Genomic DNA, 17981 nt, shown 5'->3' with positions numbered 1-17981 from the left:
CCCTTATGACAACTTTTCACTTAAAAATTACAACCACTTATTTGAATTCAAGTGAAATAAATTGGAGGGAAACAACATACACTTTTACAATTTTCAAGAAGTGTAAATAAGGGTATAATAGGAAAAAATTTGTTGTCCTTTCTTGATTTGTCAAAATGGATAACTAAATAGGGACAACTAAAAAAGGAAATATGGACAAGTAAATAGGGACGGAGGGAGTATTTAATTATCTTTCCACGCAACTATTAAACTTTCAACAATGGCCAATTTAGAATTCTTCATTTTTTCTTCTTCTTCATCATCATCATCCTTTCTTTGACAATTGGCATTGACCCTTCTCTTTCACACACTAACACACTAACTGTGTGTATATATACATAAATATATATACTGCAGGAATGTTTGTGTGCTTAAAAATCTTGAATATTTTGGTTTGATCCAGCATTTTCAACTATATATTTGTACATTTTTGTGGTATTTTTCTTACAGATGATTGTGGAGACGGCGTTGGAAGTACTGGTGCCGTCGTGGTGGGAGGTGAAAGTCACCGTTGCCGCCACGGCATTCGTCATCATTTCTTACTGGTTCTTTGCAGTCGGCGGCGATGCTAACGCTGGTGGTCGTGTTGCCGTCGATGATGATTCTGGCGTCGTCGATGATAAAGACAAGGTATTCTGAATTTCTGTTCTTGCTTTTGAAAATGTTGAAGAAATGTATATGAAGAGAATTTTTGTAACCGCTTGTTGTTATTGGATTTGATCTATTTACTGGTAGTATAGTGATGGTGTGGCTTAGAAGGATGTTACGGGTTCGAATCCTTAGCAAACAAAAACCTACTATTTAAGTGGAAGGGAGTATTGAACTGTTCGCGACTGGCCATTGGGAATTTATAGGTTATTAAAAAAATTTGGGCATTGATGATGGGATTTTGGGGCTAATTTAGAAGCATTCTGCTAATTGAATGTGATATCTTTTGTGGGATTACTGTAATGGTTCTGTTTCCGTATCAGTTAGTTACATGAAACTCTTTTGAAGTGATAGAAAGTGACTTTGTTATTGCGTGATAGCAATGATATAACAAAAGGTGAAGAATCATACTGCATTGATATCCTAGTAATACTGATTACTGAATCAGGAAGGTTTTCCTTTGGAAGTAGAAGGCCACTGGGCAGAGAAGGCTTCTTTGGGATGTTGCTGGTTTTAGAAGTAAAGTATTTCTAATTAAGTTGCTCTTTTGAAAATGCAGAACTTTGCCTCCATATGTATTATCTTAGGTAGGATAAGGCCGAATTCACTTCAGTTTTTGTTTGTTTCCTACTTTAGAACCATTGCTTACTTGAGTATTGTGGTAATGAAAAGATGCCAATAATCAGGAAACACAATTGCAATACTGCTTGACTAACTTCTTTAAATATAATATTTGTTATATTCTAGTCAAAATTGCTGCCTCATAGGGGTTAGGCTAGTGAATTGTGGTTGGTGATCACTCAGTCTCCTACTAAATGCCAAGATGTGTGAAATATGACGTGTTCTATGATAAGTCTGGTTTAAATGGCTTATGATTGAGGCATAGTACTAGTAGTAGTGATAGTATATTATAAGAGAGGAAGGGCAAATTTACTTTGGTTTTTGTTTGTTTGTTTCTATTATATCTTAATAAAGAGCCATTGCTTACTGAGTGTCTTGGTAATGAAAAATATGCCAAGAATCAGGAAACACAGTTGCATTTATGGTTGACCGGCTTCTTTAAATGTTATATTTGTTTATATTCTAGTCGAAATTGCTGCCTTGGAAGGGAAGTTTCAGAAAAACATTGCTGCTTGGAAGGGTTAGACAAGGGAATTGTGGTTGGTGGTCACTCAGACTCCTACTAAATGCCAAAATGTGTGAAATGACGTGTCTTATGTGAAATTTGTTTTAACTGGTTTATGATTGAGGCATAGTAGTAGTAGTAGAGTTATAGTTGTAGTATATAATCAGAGCCATACGCCTAAATATTTCAGAAACCTAACAATATGCTGTGGCATTATGTGGACATGGAATATAATGATAAATTATGTGTGACAAAATATATAATTTTTGATCTATTAGGTTTTTGTTGTAGCCTACCACAAATAACCTATTTTTTTTTGCTGAAACAAAAATAATGATAGCATTGCCTTCCCTATTAGCAGCTGGATGTTGGCAAAACAGTGAACTCAATTAAAGGCAACAGTGTCAATGAACTGATGAGGATGCACATCTATACAGTAATAATATAGTTAATTCAGTGTTATTCTTCCATGAAGGAAAAATGAATATAAAAAGGTAGAAATTTTTATGGATGAGTTGACAATCTTCAGATGGGTCCCTTTCTTTTTTCTTCATGTAATAAGTTGGTTAATCAAATTAATTTCATTGTGAAATAATTTGGGAATGAGGCATAGTTGATTGATTGGATGTGTAAGGTTATTCTCTTTGCTTCAAATGTTTGGGTGTTGTTGCAAGGTTGTTTTTATTTTTCTCTGATCAGTGTGTCTTTTAGGGACTCCAAACTTTTTTAAGATGAAAATTCGGATGGTGGTTGCACTTGGGACGGTGTTTTAGGGAAGATTTTAAAATAAATTTTAGAGAAGGCTTTTATTGGAATGTGTTTGCACTACATGTCTGATTAGATGTTTCTGGATCAGACTCTCCACATATTATTAATTTCAGTTTCATCATATAAGCTTTTCAGTAGTATCACGAATAATGTGCATGAAAGGAGCCATGGTTAGGATTTGAAGCATAATAACAGAGAAGAGAACATGTAAATTCAAAGAAAAACTAAAAAAATTATAAAAAAAAATTAAAGAAATTGTCGGCTAACTGGAATAAGTTTGGTTTGGTTCAGGCCTGCTCAAAACAAAAGGGTGGTTTGTATATTCAGAAAAAAATAAATTCTTTGGGAAAAGAAATTTGTTTTATTCGCAAAGAGATGTCTTTTGTTCCTTTAAACCTTCTTTAGAGAAGTCTTTTAGGCGAAGCACTATTTTTAGTGCAGCTTATTGTATTTGAACTTAAATATATGTTAGCTTAAGCTAGTGGATCCATTTTGTACTTAGCTATATTTTGATTTCTTTTGATTTTGGGAAATGTAAAATGTGGGTCAAATTTTCGTTACCATTTTCAAAAAAAAATAAAATGTGGGTCAAATTTTATTTTCTGTATGTATAAGGTGAATGTTCCACTTGAAGAGAGTTGACATTACTTTGAAGGATCCAACTCGAAACGAAACCCTCAATTCGAAATAAGGAGTATACACTTGGTTATTGTGAAAAAACTAACTAGTAAGATTTAAAGTACTTGGCAGCAGTTTTTTGGAGTTCTAAACTTCTCAGCTGATTAATATGTTTGAACATGTTTCAGTTAGTAAATACAAGAACTCGGCTAAGCAACAACAACAACAACACACCTAGTGAAATTCCACTGGTGGAGTCTAGGGAGGATAAAATATGCGCATACCTTACCACTACCTTGTGGAGGTAGAGAGGTGTTTCCGCAAGACCCTCAGCTCAAGAGCAGCAAACCCAAAGAAAACATAGCAACTGACAAAGGAAGCAGTGCAAAACTTACAAGAAAAGAACAAGAACAACAAAATAGTGTGATAATCAAACACTATTGGTGTTTGTCATTGTACTAGTCATATTATTGCAGTACTTGATTTTGATATCTATCATCATCTATTGTTTACTGTGTTTGATTATCACACTATTTTTTTTTGAGAATTTTTTTTTTTTTTTTTTTTTTTTTTTTTTTTTTCATTCTCAAAAAAAAATAGTGTGATAATCAAACACAGTAAACAATAGATGATGATAGATATCAAAATCAAGTACTGCAATAATATGACTAGTACAATGACAAACACCAACAAGCCTAAACCCTTATAAAGCAAAAGCAACCCTCCACTACCTACTAACCTTCTACCCTAGTACGCAACCTCCATAGCCTCCTATCTATGTCATGTCCTCGGTATGTTGAAGATGCACCATATCCTACCTTATCACCTCTCCCTAATAATTCTTCAACCTACCTCGGCCTCTCATTGACCCTACTATCTTCAACTTCTCGCACCTCCTTACCGGGGCATCCTACATCTCTTCACATGTCCAAACCATCTCAATCTCCCTTCCCTCATCTTGTCCACCACGGAGGCCACTCCCACTTTGTCCCGGATATACTCATTCCTAATTTTGTCGCTCTTAGTATGCCGACACATCCATCTCAACATCCTCATTTCGCCACTCGCATCTTCTGAATATAGGAGTTCTTGATTGGCTAGCACTCTGTCCCATACAACAAAGCCGGTTTAACCACCACTCTATAAAACTTACCTTTATGCTTTGGTGGTATTTTCTTGTCACCCATGACACCAGATGCAAGCCTCCGCTTCATCCTAGCCGTACCAATACAGTGTGTGACATCATTATGGATTAACCTATATCCTTGGATCTTAGACCTCAAATAATTAAATCTTTCACTCTTCGAGATAACTTGAGTATCAAGTCTCACTTTTACGTCTGTCTGAAGCATCTAATCACTAAATTTACATTCCAAATACTCTTTCTTGGTCCTTCTCAGCCTAAACCTTTTAGACTCCAAAGTCCGTCCCCACGCCTTCAATCTATCGTTGACTTTGCCGTGAGTCTCCTCGATCAAAACAATGTCATCTGCAAATAACGTATTACCTAGGTTGGCTTAATTTATTCAGTTTAACGGTGAAAATGATTGAATTATCTTTAAATAGAGATTGACTTTATAAAAAATAAAATAAAATAGAAATTGTAAATTTAAAACTCCAGGGTAAACATGTGAAGTCATTAAGTTTAAAAAAAATAAAAAATAATGGGAAAACAGTACTAGTCAAAAACCTTTGAAAATATAATTAGAGAATCCCAAGTTAAAGAAGGCTGATGTTGACTACCTAGAGAGTAAATAAGTTAAACAACATGAGAAGGTCTTGGTAATATATTCCACCATAGTGGTGAACAATTGTGAATGCCTTACCTTTCTAATCCACAAAAACCAGAAAGTAATCAGTGGTGTCCACATGTTCACTTGCTTAACATAATAAAAATTCTGTGATGTCCTAGTGTAATATATGTGCCAAGTTAAAATAAGAAATTCAATTTGGAACTGAAGAATTTTTTTATGGAAAAGATTTTGTCAAAATTATCAGTAATAGTGCCACTCATCTCTTGGATACAGGTTACTGGGTAATGAGCTGATAATTTAACATAAATGTATGTTATGTTTACTTTAGAATGTTTATCAGGAGGCCTGGTTAACAGGAATCTCTTGCTTTAAGGAAGTTTCTAGAAAAGAAATTCCTTTTGATTTGACTTTAAGAATTATAAACCTTGATGGGTTTTTTTAACTGGATAAGATTTAGAAGTCATTTGTTTAGGTTGTTGACTTCTTTTTTTGGGGGGCTTTTGTTTCCATTCTTCTCTTGGAACGTGTGGTTATAAACTTATTATCCATTTACATTGAGTTATTTTGACTTGTTTGACATGTAGTTGTGCACTTATTTTGTAGATAGGCCAGTTAAAAGGAGACCCTCCAACTAATTCTGCATATATAATCAAGGTATATTTCTGAACTTGGTGCTCATGCAATATGCTATCATTCTTATCTCTAGTTGCGGTGTATTGTACTCTATTGCTATTACTTACCAATGTAATTCATTAAATTGACTCATGTGTTGGGATTTTAAATGCATGTAATAGGTATTTTAGGAATTCATACTTGACTAGTGTTTCTCCGATATTCCAGGTTGAACTGTTAGCTGCTAAAAATCTTATTGCTGCTAATTTGAATGGCACATCAGATCCATATGCAATCATCACTTGTGGCGCACAAAAAAGATTTAGGTGACGCTTATCTATTTTTGTTATCCTGTTATCTTGGATGGCCAGTCATATAAATAGATGTCTCCTAGTTGATGCGACTGAAACCTAGTTGATTGTTGAAGAGGAAGTGTGATGATTTTCTTGTGCAATTACATATTTGTAAATTGAATGTCCCTTCCAGTTGCTATTAAAGTTCACTTAAATAAGCATTTATGAATTTATTTTAACTTGAAAATCAACTTGAGAACCTCGAGGAGATTGAACGTGAGACCTCTTTGTCTAAAACGAATAATATGTGTCACGAGTTGTGCCATAGTAAATATGATATTAAAACTCCCTCAATACAATTGTTCAAATTTTAATGAGAACGCCAAATTCCTAAAAACTATATGTAACGTTCATGACAAATGATGGACCTAACATGTCAAAGAAAATGACTGATAGATATCTAGATTGACTTATGAGCAAGGAGGACGCACATAAGATTTTACTTCCTCCATTTCATATTAATTGAATTTTTGAGGCATTTTCCATTTTTCAAATAACTTAATTGTTCAATCTTCAAAATCTTCAAGACTATTTTTAAAATATTCTTCCAATTTTACCCTTCATTTGGATTTTCAATGTGATGACTTCAATAAATTTGACAATAATTAATAAGGGTAAAAATGAAAAACAATGTTCAATTTATGTCTTAATCTACTTTTCTTAAAAGGGTGTGAAACACCTCAAAATTTGAATTAATATGGAATGGAGGGAGTACATCTTAGTCCTTTCCTTTTTTTGGAAAGTTAGTGCTAGTTTTGCTTCTTGCTGGTACGATGATCTTCTTCTGTTTTTCATCATCTTCCAGTTTTTTTTTTTTATATAAAATGATGACTATGAAAATATTGTTAAAATGAGATAAAGTTGTTTTGAACTTTATGTTTTGAGAAAATGGAAAATATCTTACATTGGTGGTTGGTTTGGTTTTAAGATGGTGTTTTACTTCATGTACTCTGTAGTAACAGTTGAAAGTCAGTCACAGTTTATCTGATCAGCTGAGAGCATACGTTCTCTTCTCAGTCAGTTGATTTGTTTACAATGGGTACAATCTAAGATTTGTCTTTAAATTCATCAACAGAAGCAGAGGGCTCCAGCTGGGGGTTGGGGGTGGGGAGAGGGAGAGGGAGAGGGAGAGACAGTTATGTTGACTAGGCTTGAGATATGTGTGTGTGCGTGTGTATGCAAGCGTACACTTGGGGTGATGAGGAATGGTTAAGTTCTTATACAAAAGCATATATTCAGCATGTATTGTTGCATCTGGTTAACTATGTGTACTCTTGTACCTGTTGTAGTTCAATGATCCCTGGCTCAAGAAATCCTATGTGGGGGGAGGAGTTCAACTTTTCTGTTGATGAGCTGCCAGCAGAGGTAAGCTATTCAACAGATCTTGTCAAATGAAGCACAAGTGCTATATTGTGTTTCTGTAATACTCTTTGGAGGTAGTGCTCTAAGTCATTTATTACATTAACTTGTGGCTACATGAATTTTGGTGTTCTTGGTCATTTTCTTTAGAATATTTCTCAATTGTGCTTGATTGTTCGGCAGATAAATGTGACAATATATGATTGGGACATAATTTGGAAAAGTTCTGTTCTTGGTTCAGTGACTGTACCTGTTGAAAATGAAGGTCAGACAGGTGCTGTTTGGCATACATTGAACAACACATCAGGGCAGGTATCTATTGATTATTTCACCTTCTTGTTTTCCTTTTTCTTTTGGAATAATGCATCATGGTTTTGCTTGATTCTGTAAAGTTCTATCCTTATGAAACTAAATCATGCCCGTTTCTTTTCCAGGTTTGTCTTCACATTAAAACAGTAAAACTCAATATCAATTCATCAAGGTAGGGCGTTGTCTTCTTTTTGGGGCATTACATTTCTTCTTGTTTGAATGTCAACCATTCTGCATGGGACAAATGCTATTTACTAAAATGCTTAACCTGATAATATTCATTTTAGTTTATTAGGCTCCCTTTCTTGGTTCATGCATTCTCTTTTTTTGATGAACTTGGTCCATGCATTCTCTGCCTCTCAAATGTACATACTATATCAAGATGAGCTGATGTTTAGATTTATGTCGTCGTCATTGTTAGAGTGGATAAAAGTCTCACATTAGTTGGGGAATGGACTGGTGGTCTCCTTGTATGGACTTCGACAATCCTCCCCTCATAAGCTAGTTTTTAGGGTTGAGTTAGGCCCAGGTGCCCTATCTTTACATAGTATCAAAGTTAGGTTCATCCCCTGTTTGGGCTCCCAATCCACGCTTCAGTTGGGCTTGAGCGTGAAGGGGATGTTAGAGTGGATAAAAGTTCCACATTGGTTGGGGAGTGCACTGGTGATCTCCTTGTATGGACTTAGACAATCTTCCCCTCATGAACTAACTTTTGGGGTTGAGCTAGGCCCAGATGTTATCTCGACCTTAGCCTTCTTTTCTATTTAGATTCCCGTTATCTTTACAATCATCATCAACATACCCAGTGAAATTCGACAAAGTGGGGTCTGGGGAGGGTAAGTGTATGCAGACCTTACTACTACCTCGTGTAGGTAGAGAGGCTGTTTTAGATAAACCCTCGGCTCAAGTGTATCAAACTCAAGTACAAGAAGAAGAAATCAATACAGAAAGCATAACAGCTAAAAAGAAAAGCAATGTAAAGTCTACAAGAGAACTATAACAACAAAATAATGTGATAATTGGAAATCAATAACAAGACAACTATAGTTGCACGACTAGTCCTATGACATGCCATAAACCTTCACAAGGCAAGGCAACACTCTACCCCTACTAGCATTTTACCTTAATACGCAACATCCACTCCTTCCTATCTAAAGTCATATCCTCGGTAATATGAAGTTGCACCATGTCCTGTCTAATCACCTCTCTCAAATACTTTTTTCAACCTACCCCTACCTGTCCGCGTGCCCCCTACATCCAACCTCTTGCATCTCCTCATTGGGGCGTCGGTACACCTCCTCTGCACAATCCCAAACCATCTCAATCTCGTTTCCCTCATTTTGTCTGCCACAAAGGCCACTCCCACCTTTTCCCAAATAACGTCATTCCTAATCTTGTCAATCTTAGTACTCCCATACATCCATCTTAACATCCTTATCTCCGTAACATGCATCTTTTGAACATGTAAGTTTTCGACCGGCCAATACTCCACCCATTAGAACAAGGACGGTCTAATCACCACTCTGTATAACTTGCTTTTAAGTTTAGGTGGTACCTTCTTATCACACAATACTCTAAAGGTAAGCCTCCATTTCATCTATGCTGCCCCAGTGTGATGTGTGACATCATCGTTCATGTGCTGCTCTGGATGACAGACCAAGATATTTGAAGCTTTCTATCTTGGGAATAGTCTGAGAGGCAAGCCTCACTTCCACGCCTGCTTCATCCAACAAAAGACTGAATTTGCACTCCAAATATTTTGTTTTGGTCCTACTCAATTTGAACCCTTTAGACTTCAGAGTTTGTCTCCAAACCTCAAACCTATCATTAAATCTGTTCTATGTCTCATCAATCCGTACTATGTCATGCGCAAATAACATACACCATGGAATCTCCTCCTAAATAGACCGCGTCAGCTCAGCCATCACCAAGGCAAATAGAAAAGGGCTCAACACTGATCCCTAATGTAGCCCCATCTCAACAGGGAAGTGCTCCTAGTCTCCTCCCACCATTCTAACCCGAGTTTTGGCTCCATCATGCATGTATGTTATTGCCTAATATAAATCATCGGGACACCTCTAGAGGACATCCCTCAGAACTTTGTCATAAGCCTTCTCAAGATCAAGGAACACCATATGTAGGTCCTTCTTTTTGTCCCTATATTTCTCCGCCAGCCTCCGCACAAGATAGATTGCTTCAGTAGTCGATCGCCTGACATGAATCCGAATTGATTCTCTAAAATAGACACCCTCTCCTCACCTTCATCTCCATCACTCACTCCCAGACATTCATAGTGTGGTTTTGATACCCTGTAACTATTATAGTTTTGGATAGCACCCTTGTTCTTGTCCAATGGAACCATTGACTCCACCTCCATTCGCCGGCCATTTTAGTTGTCTTAAAAATAGCATTAAATAACCTAGTCAACCACTCCATATTTGCCTTATTAGTGCTCTTCCAACATTCCATCGAAATCTTATCGGGTCCGGTCACTCTTCCCCTGCTCATCCTACTCATAGCACGTCTCACCTCCTCAACCAGAGAAAATGACCAAAATGGTCCTTAAAGTATGGGTAATGCTTTATTGTATTTCACTTAATTGAAATGGTCCTTAATGTATAATAAATGTGATCATTTAGTCCTTAATATATTTCATTGGATTGAAATGATCCTTAATGTATAACAAAAGGTGTTCATTTTGGTCATTTACCCTAAACTTAATAGATTTATCAAAATAACATGTTAAATTTAACTGTGGACCCCACATGGCTAACAAAATCCGTCATTGTTGTCTTCTTTGTTGGCTCCATCAAAAAAATCCATGAAATCTAACACCATTTTCTTTACTTTCTCAACAAAATTTGTTATTCTCTTGCTTAAAGCTGAAATGGGTATTAGGTTAGTGGAGTAATATTTTAGAAAAAAGAAAATCATAAATTTTGTTGGAGAAATTGGTGTTAGATTTTATGTTCTTTCTTTGGAGCTAACAACAAAAAAGACAATGGTAAATTTTGTTAGCCACGTAAAGTCTAGTCTAGTAAAATTTAACACTTTTTTTGATAAATGTATTAGGTTTAGGGTAAAGGACCAAAGTGAACACCTTTTTTCATTCATTAAGGGTCGTCATTTCAATCAAGTGAAATATATTAAGGACCAAAATGAACACCTTTGTTGTATATTAAGGACCAAAATAAAGCATTACATATACATTAAGGATCATTTTCTCCCTCAACGCTAAAACACCTACAGTACCCAAAACCCCGAAGACTTTTAGAGTGCACCAATTCACCCAACACAATGTCTCTGTCCCCTTTTTTCGTTTTAGAGTTCGTGGAAGTAAGCTTGCCACTTTTGCTTAATGGAGGTTTCGTCTGCCAACACCTTCTCTTCCTCATCCTTCCTGCACTTCACTTGATCCAAGGTCACAAGCTTTTCTCTCTCGCTTTCACGAGCCTATACAATCTCCGATCCCCACCTTTATCCCCTAGCTCGATGTATAAGCGTTCAAAAGTTGTCGTCTTAGCATCCTTGACTGCCAACTTCTCTTTTGTCTTCGTCGTCTTATATATATCCCTAAGCATCCTCATCCAACCACTTCATATAGGCAACCTTCTTTCCCTTGAACTCCTCCATTCCATCACCAAAGATCCCTCTTGATACTCCTGGTATCTCTGGACCTGCTTTCTCTGAAAGCGCAGGAGTCAAGTCACCCCATCTAATCCTCAGTTGATCATAAAAAGTTTCTTCCTTCTATCCTTCTTATCTCCAAGTCCATCACCAAAAGCCTATGTTGGATAGTAATATCTTCACTCCGAATAACCTTGCAATCCTTACAAAGCTATCACCCTTCTGAAGGAGTAAGTAATGTATCTTACAAAGATATATGCTTTAAGGAATCTTACAAAGATGTTGGATTTATGTGCTATACGGAATTTTGTGATTGGATTACTTACAAAGATGTTTATGTGTAATGTTACATAGTAGTTGAGTGAAACTTTTCTTCCCTTTTCCTTTTCCCCTTGTAAAGTCTCCTAATGGTTGGGAATGCTACAAATGATCCTGCATTGAAGTTTTGCGTTTTGCTGAGTTATGCCTGAAGGAATCTTGGGTATGACCCTAGTTTAGTAGGAGCTATTATAAGGCATGTGACTTGTCCGACACGCACCCGTCGACATTTTTGAAGAGTCCGAGCAACATAGAATGTCACAATTCTGAAATGACTTGAATGTTTCTAAGAGGATATTTTCAATTCCGTAAGTTATGTTCTATAGAGCTTGTATGGTTAAGCTATGAGAAACATAGGAGAAAATATTATTGAATTGTGCATCTACATTGTTATATCTAAGTTGCTCAGACTTGTGTGTGGGTGTTTGATACGGGTGCGGATCTAAAAGTCAGATCCTTCATGATCTAATTTTTAAGATTTGGGGATATGGATCCATGTATGGATACGGGTGCGGGGATTCACTTAAAAATAATTAAAATATCTAAAAATAGAGTGATAAAACCTAAATTATGAGATATTATGTGGAGAACTTGAGGAGAATCCTAGAAAGGAGATTAAAGGAAAAAAAGTGACTTAGTAATTTCTATATAAAAGGTATTCCGTTTTGTTTAATTTTCACCTTAGCTTTTGTATTGATTACTGAAATCATTAAAACTTTCCCCTCGATTTTGGTCAAAGTACCCAAAATCGGTTGACCAAATTGGAAACGAATCCCACACCCACACGCATATCGTGTCGACATGGATGTGGCACCAAAAGTGAAGAGTCTGAGCAACTTAGGTTATAATCTGTCAAGCTAGTGCATACGCATCATATGTACCGAGCTTGTTACAGAAGTACTTAATACGAGGATTACTGAGGGACTTAATGAAAATATCTGCAAGATGATCACTTGACTTCACAAATTTTGTAACAATATCTCCAGGGAGCTTCTTTTCTATGAAAAAGTGACTGTCAATCTCAATGTGCTTAGTCCTCTCATAAAATACTGGATTTGATGCGATATGAAGGGGTGCTTGGTTATCACACACAAGTTCTATCTGTCCAAATTTTAGTTCTCTAAGCAACTATTTAATTCAAATTAGCTCGCAAGTTGTTACATTCCTCGATATTCTACTCGCACACTAGATCGAGCAACCACACTCTATTCTTTGGTCTTCTGAGACACCAAATTACCTTCTACTAAAACACAATAGTCGGATGTAGAATGTTTATCAGAAGGTGATCCTACTCGATGAACATATGTATATCCCACGATCTGCTCATAGCCTCAATCCTCGAAGAGTAGTCCCTTACCTAGTGTTGACTTTATATATCGCAGAATGCAGACAACTGCATCCCAATGAATTTCAGGGGGAGAATCCATAAACTGACTTACAATACTCACAGGAAAGAAATGTTAGGTCTAGGTACTTGGAGATATTTCAACATATCAATCAATCACCTATATCTTCTAGGATCACTAAGTGGCTCCCCCGTCCTAGTAGGAGTTGAGCATTTGGATCTATAAGAGTGTCAATGAGTTTACATCCCATCATTCCTATCTCCTCAAGAATGTCTAAGGCATACTTGTGTTGCAAAATAACAATACTTGATCTGGATTGAGCAACTTTAATACCTAGAAAATACTTTAGTCTGCCAAGGTATTTGGTTCGGATATGCTGAACGAGTTGTTGCTTAAATTAGTGATTCCATCTTGAATTGCAAGTAATAGTGATATTGTCAACATAGACTACCAAATAAATACATAGATTTGGAGCAGGATGTCGATAAAACACATAGTGATTAGGGGTGGCAAAATCAAATCCAACCCGTTTAAGTAACCCGCCCATTCATTAGCTCAACCCATTAAAAATTGGGTTGATATGTAACCCGAATTGGCTCATGAGAAATCTTGTCAAAATATTTTTAAAAAACTTTTATTTCAATTTAGTGTGTGATATATAGCCATAATAAAGAAAAAAAAAATTATTAGGTACTAAAATGGTTTAAAAGAACAAATTAAACAATTAAACTTAGTAAAAATTGGATTGGGTTGAGTCTTGACTCGCTATATAACTCATTGCCTAACTCGTTTTGACCCAAACAAATTTGGGTTGGGTTGAGTTTTGACCCGATTGTTGTCTTAACCCATTATGACCCGCCCAATTGCCACCCCTAATAGTGATCAACCTCATTACGAGTTCCGCCAAACTCATGAATTACTGTGCTGACAAAGAGGCCGGGGGAGGACAACATCCATGGATCGGAAAAAAACGCACATATGCTAATTTAGCCATGAGAGAGAAAGTATTACTCTAGTCAAGCCTAAATATCTGTGTATACCCATATACTTTTTTTAATGATTTCAACCTCTTTCCTGTGGTTAGATCTAATTTTCCGGCAACTGAAACTGTTTTTTTCTAGATCCGGTTGCGACTAAGATTTCACAAGATGTCTTGATTTGATGTATTTAGCTCCAAAAATACGAAAATCAGAACTTCAAGCCTTAAGATTACTTCTGAATCATTAATGGGAAGTTCAAACTATTTAGCATGGGTTTCCGCGATTGAGTTGTGGTGCAAAGGTCAAGGTGTTCAATATCACTTGACCCAAAAGGCTATTGAGAAGTGAGATAGATGAAAAGACCAAAGCACCGCGGGAGAAGTTTTGACGCTCAATTATATAGTCTCTAGTGACGACCTGCTGATTCCAAGATAATACCCTTGTATCTTCCATTCCATACATGCTATTAAGTCTGTGAAAAGGCTTGCACTTAATATACTTATGACACATCTCGTTTTTATGACGTGATATCTCGAATGAAAAAAATAAAGAAACAAGAATCAAGTATGTCAACTTACTTGGGACAGGTACATGCAATCACGGAGGAATTTGAGGGTTTGATGCCAGTTACTACAAACGTAGAAAAGCCAAATCTGGGTGTGATAACACATAATGATAACATACAGGTTGGTACTAAAAAAAAATAACACAGAGTAACAAATTATCAGTAAGAAGAGGGGGGGAAATTAACCAAACAGTGAAACACTTCTGTGAGAAAAGGGGAAGGGGGGAAGAAAGAGCATGTATGATTTTGCTGATCCTTTATTTCACTAGTTGGCAAGTGGATGATGAAATGTAATCTAATTTCTTTGTTTTGCAATAATTAGATAATGCTTTTCATGTTCAATTTGAACATTACTCGCTTTCAATGGAGAGTTGCAGGAGACTTATTTAGTACAAATTACTCTTTCGATTGCTGGAATATTATTTATCCATCAGCAAAATAACTGATGATATATTGTTATAGTTCTGTCGTATCTATCTCACCAAAAGATAATATTTCTGGGAGCTGGTGGATAATGTTCTTTCCCTCTCCGTTTCTGGTGTCTTAGGGGTTTGAATGGCTGTGCTAATACTCGTAGAAGGATTGCTTTGGATAAAGAAGGGCCTACTGTAGTTCATCAGAAACCTGGGCCACTGCAAACAATTTTTGATCTCCCTGCTGATGAGGCAAGTGCTGATTTGGTTTTATAGAGGTCTCTTAGTTTTGCAAGGATACTAAGTTGGACAACTAGACTATTCAGCTTGATTGCTAGAGGAACCACTAATTGCAGGTTGTTGAGCATAGTTATTCTTGTGCACTTGAGAGGTCATTTTTGTATCATGGACGTATGTATGTCTCCTCGTGGCATATTTGCTTCCACTCAAATGTATTCTCAAAGCAAATGAAGGTCAGTTCCACCTTAAGTTCTATGCCCTAAATTGGAAATTGGAACCTTATGAATTTGCTCTTTGAATTTTTTCAAGCATTTACTCGTGATGTTTGTTTGTGTAATTGAATGGAAGATCTTATCTTATTCCAGTAGGTGAACAGTGAATAAATACAATACATAAGGTGCTAACTAAGGAAAGAAATAAAGAGTGATTCCTACAGATCTGCAGTGATCCCTATAAATCTGTTGCCTATATATAGCTATGTATATTACTAAGATTAAGTCTATATACATTCTATAACACTCCCCCTCAAGCTGGAGCATATATGTTGATCATGCCCAGCTTGTTACAAAGATAATCAACTCGAGTTCCATTCAACGCCTTTGTGAGCAAATCAGCTACTTGCTCTCCTGTCTTCACGTAGCCCGTGGAAATCAAGTTTTCCTGAATCTTCTCACGAATAAAATGACAGTCAACCTCAATGTGTTTACTTGACTAATTTTCTGCTTATCTTTCCATTGAATTCAACTAACTTTAAATACACCACTGGTGGATAACCGCCCACCTAATAACAAGGAAATAACTTCCCACTACTACTGAAATGAGAAAGTGGAAAAATAACCTCCTTACTGCTAATAACTGCTAATAACTACTACTACAGAGAAAACAACTGCTACAGGAAAACACTGTTACAGAACCTATTACAGAGAAAACAGAAAAACATAATTAATAGCTACTGATTTAATTTCCATGCATAAAATTGTTGGTAGACTAAAAGGGTACTAACATTACTCCCCTTCTTCAAATCGCGCTTGTCCTCAAGCGCCAAGTGTGGAAAGTAATTCTTCTTCATCGTTAATGAAATCAATCCAGAATAACTTCTTGCACTGATGACCTCGAGTGAATGGTTCATCACAGTTGAAACAAAGTCCCTTAAGTCGTCTTTCCTCCATTTCAGATCTGGTCAGTTTCTTCACAAATCTAACATGTTGTTGAGGTGAGAAATCTGCTGTCTTTGATTTGCAAGCATCTAACAATTGCGAACAAATGGGTTGTTCCTTGCGTTCATAAAGTCGGGATAAACTCATCGCCGTAGCCAAATCTGGAGGATTATGCAACTCAACCTCAATTGCTATATAATCAGTAAGACCGCTGATATAAAGTTCAATTTTTTGTGACTGCGTAAGTGTACCAGCCCGCGAAATTAACTGCTCAAATGTTTCTTGGTAATCTGCCACAGACCCGATCTGACGTAACTTAGCCAATTCTCCCAACTTCTGACTTCTGATTGGTGGCCCAAAACGAAGGTTACAATGACGTTTGAAGTCAGCCCAAGACAGTTGAGGCAGATCTGACTCTAATTGAAGAAACCAAAGTTGTGCATTGCCCTCCAAATGAAAAGAAGCAAGTCCAACTTTTTCTTCTTCAAGAGTTTGTTGGTGTCGAAAGAAGTGTTCACATCTGTTCAACCATCCCAAAGGGTCCTCTTGGCCATTAAATCGTGGGAAATCCAGTTTTGTATGTCGAGGAATGATGAAACTTCCTCCTGCTTCTGATCCTGACCCTCCTGCCACTCTATTTTTACCCTTCCAACCACGATTTTGACTGATATGTTTAGTTGAATCAGAATCGACCTTAGAATTTGCTAAATCCTGTGTGAGTGCATCCAAGCGAGCATTTGTTGCTTCATGTCTGGCTAAATTGGCTGCACGTTCTTCTTGGAACAGATTCACTAATTGTGCTAGTTGATGTTGAATTTGGTCTCCCATAACTTCCGGCTCTGATACCAAGTTGTTATGGTTCCCGATTATGGATCTAGTTATGGGACGCTGCAAGATAAATTCTGAAGTTTTCTTTTTTCTTACCTATGGTGCTGGTTCGTTAAGAGAGAACCTGCGATCTCTTGAGTTTGAAGTACTCAAAAACTTGACTAATTTTCTGCTCCCCTTGTCCATTGAATTCAAATAACTTAAATACAACATTGGTGATTAACCACCCACCTAATAACAAGGAAATAACTTCCCACTACTACTGAAATGAGAAAGTGGAAAAATAACCTCCTTACTGCTAATAACTACTACTACAGAGAAACAACTGCTACAGGAAAACACTGTTACAGAACCTATTACAGAGAAAACAGAAAAAACATAATTAATAGCTACTGATTTAATTTCCATGCATAAAATTGTTGGTAGACTAAAAGGGTACTAACAGTTTAGTTCTTTCATGATACACCTGATTTGAGGCAATATGCAAGGCAACTTGATTATCACACCAAAGTTTTGCTGGTGTATGATATTCCAACCCAATTTCAGTTAGAAGATGATATATCCACATAATCTCACATGTAGACTGTGACATAGCTCTATACTCAGATTCTGCACTGGATCGAGATACAACACTTTGCTTCCTACTCCTCCATGACACTAGGTTCCCTCCAATAAAGACACAATAGCCTAGTCGATCTCCTATCAATTTTGGATCCAGCATAGTCAGCATCTGCAAAACACTCAACACGAGTATGACCGTGATTGCTATATAATATCCCAAGACCCGGGGCTCCTTTCAAGTAACATAAAATCTGTTCCAAAGCTGCCCAGTGTTTGACTGTAGGTGAGGACATGAATTGGCTAACAACACTTACTGGAAAAGTAATGTCTGGACGAGTCACAACAAGGTAGTTTAACTTT

General features: G+C 36.7%; 1 protein-coding gene across 1 annotated transcript; it reads left to right on the top strand.

Annotated features, from left to right (window-relative positions):
* The first annotated feature begins 279 nt into the window (after positions 1-279).
* On the top strand, positions 280-15380 carry LOC102604959 (C2 and GRAM domain-containing protein At1g03370-like). The gene is made up of 8 exons (XM_006367676.2): positions 280-669; positions 5557-5607; positions 5794-5891; positions 7208-7283; positions 7461-7589; positions 7712-7758; positions 14970-15087; positions 15192-15380. Exons 1-8 carry the CDS (start codon positions 490-492, stop codon positions 15336-15338), a joined length of 846 nt encoding a protein of 281 aa, XP_006367738.1. The 5' UTR covers positions 280-489; the 3' UTR covers positions 15339-15380.
* The last annotated feature ends 2601 nt before the right edge of the window (positions 15381-17981 follow it).

The sequence above is a fragment of the Solanum tuberosum genome, unplaced genomic scaffold, assembly GCF_000226075.1.
Source record: "Solanum tuberosum cultivar DM 1-3 516 R44 unplaced genomic scaffold, SolTub_3.0 scf00906, whole genome shotgun sequence".
Classification (NCBI taxonomy): Eukaryota; Viridiplantae; Streptophyta; class Magnoliopsida; order Solanales; family Solanaceae; genus Solanum; species Solanum tuberosum.
This window is presented reverse-complemented; position numbering and strand designations above follow the sequence as displayed.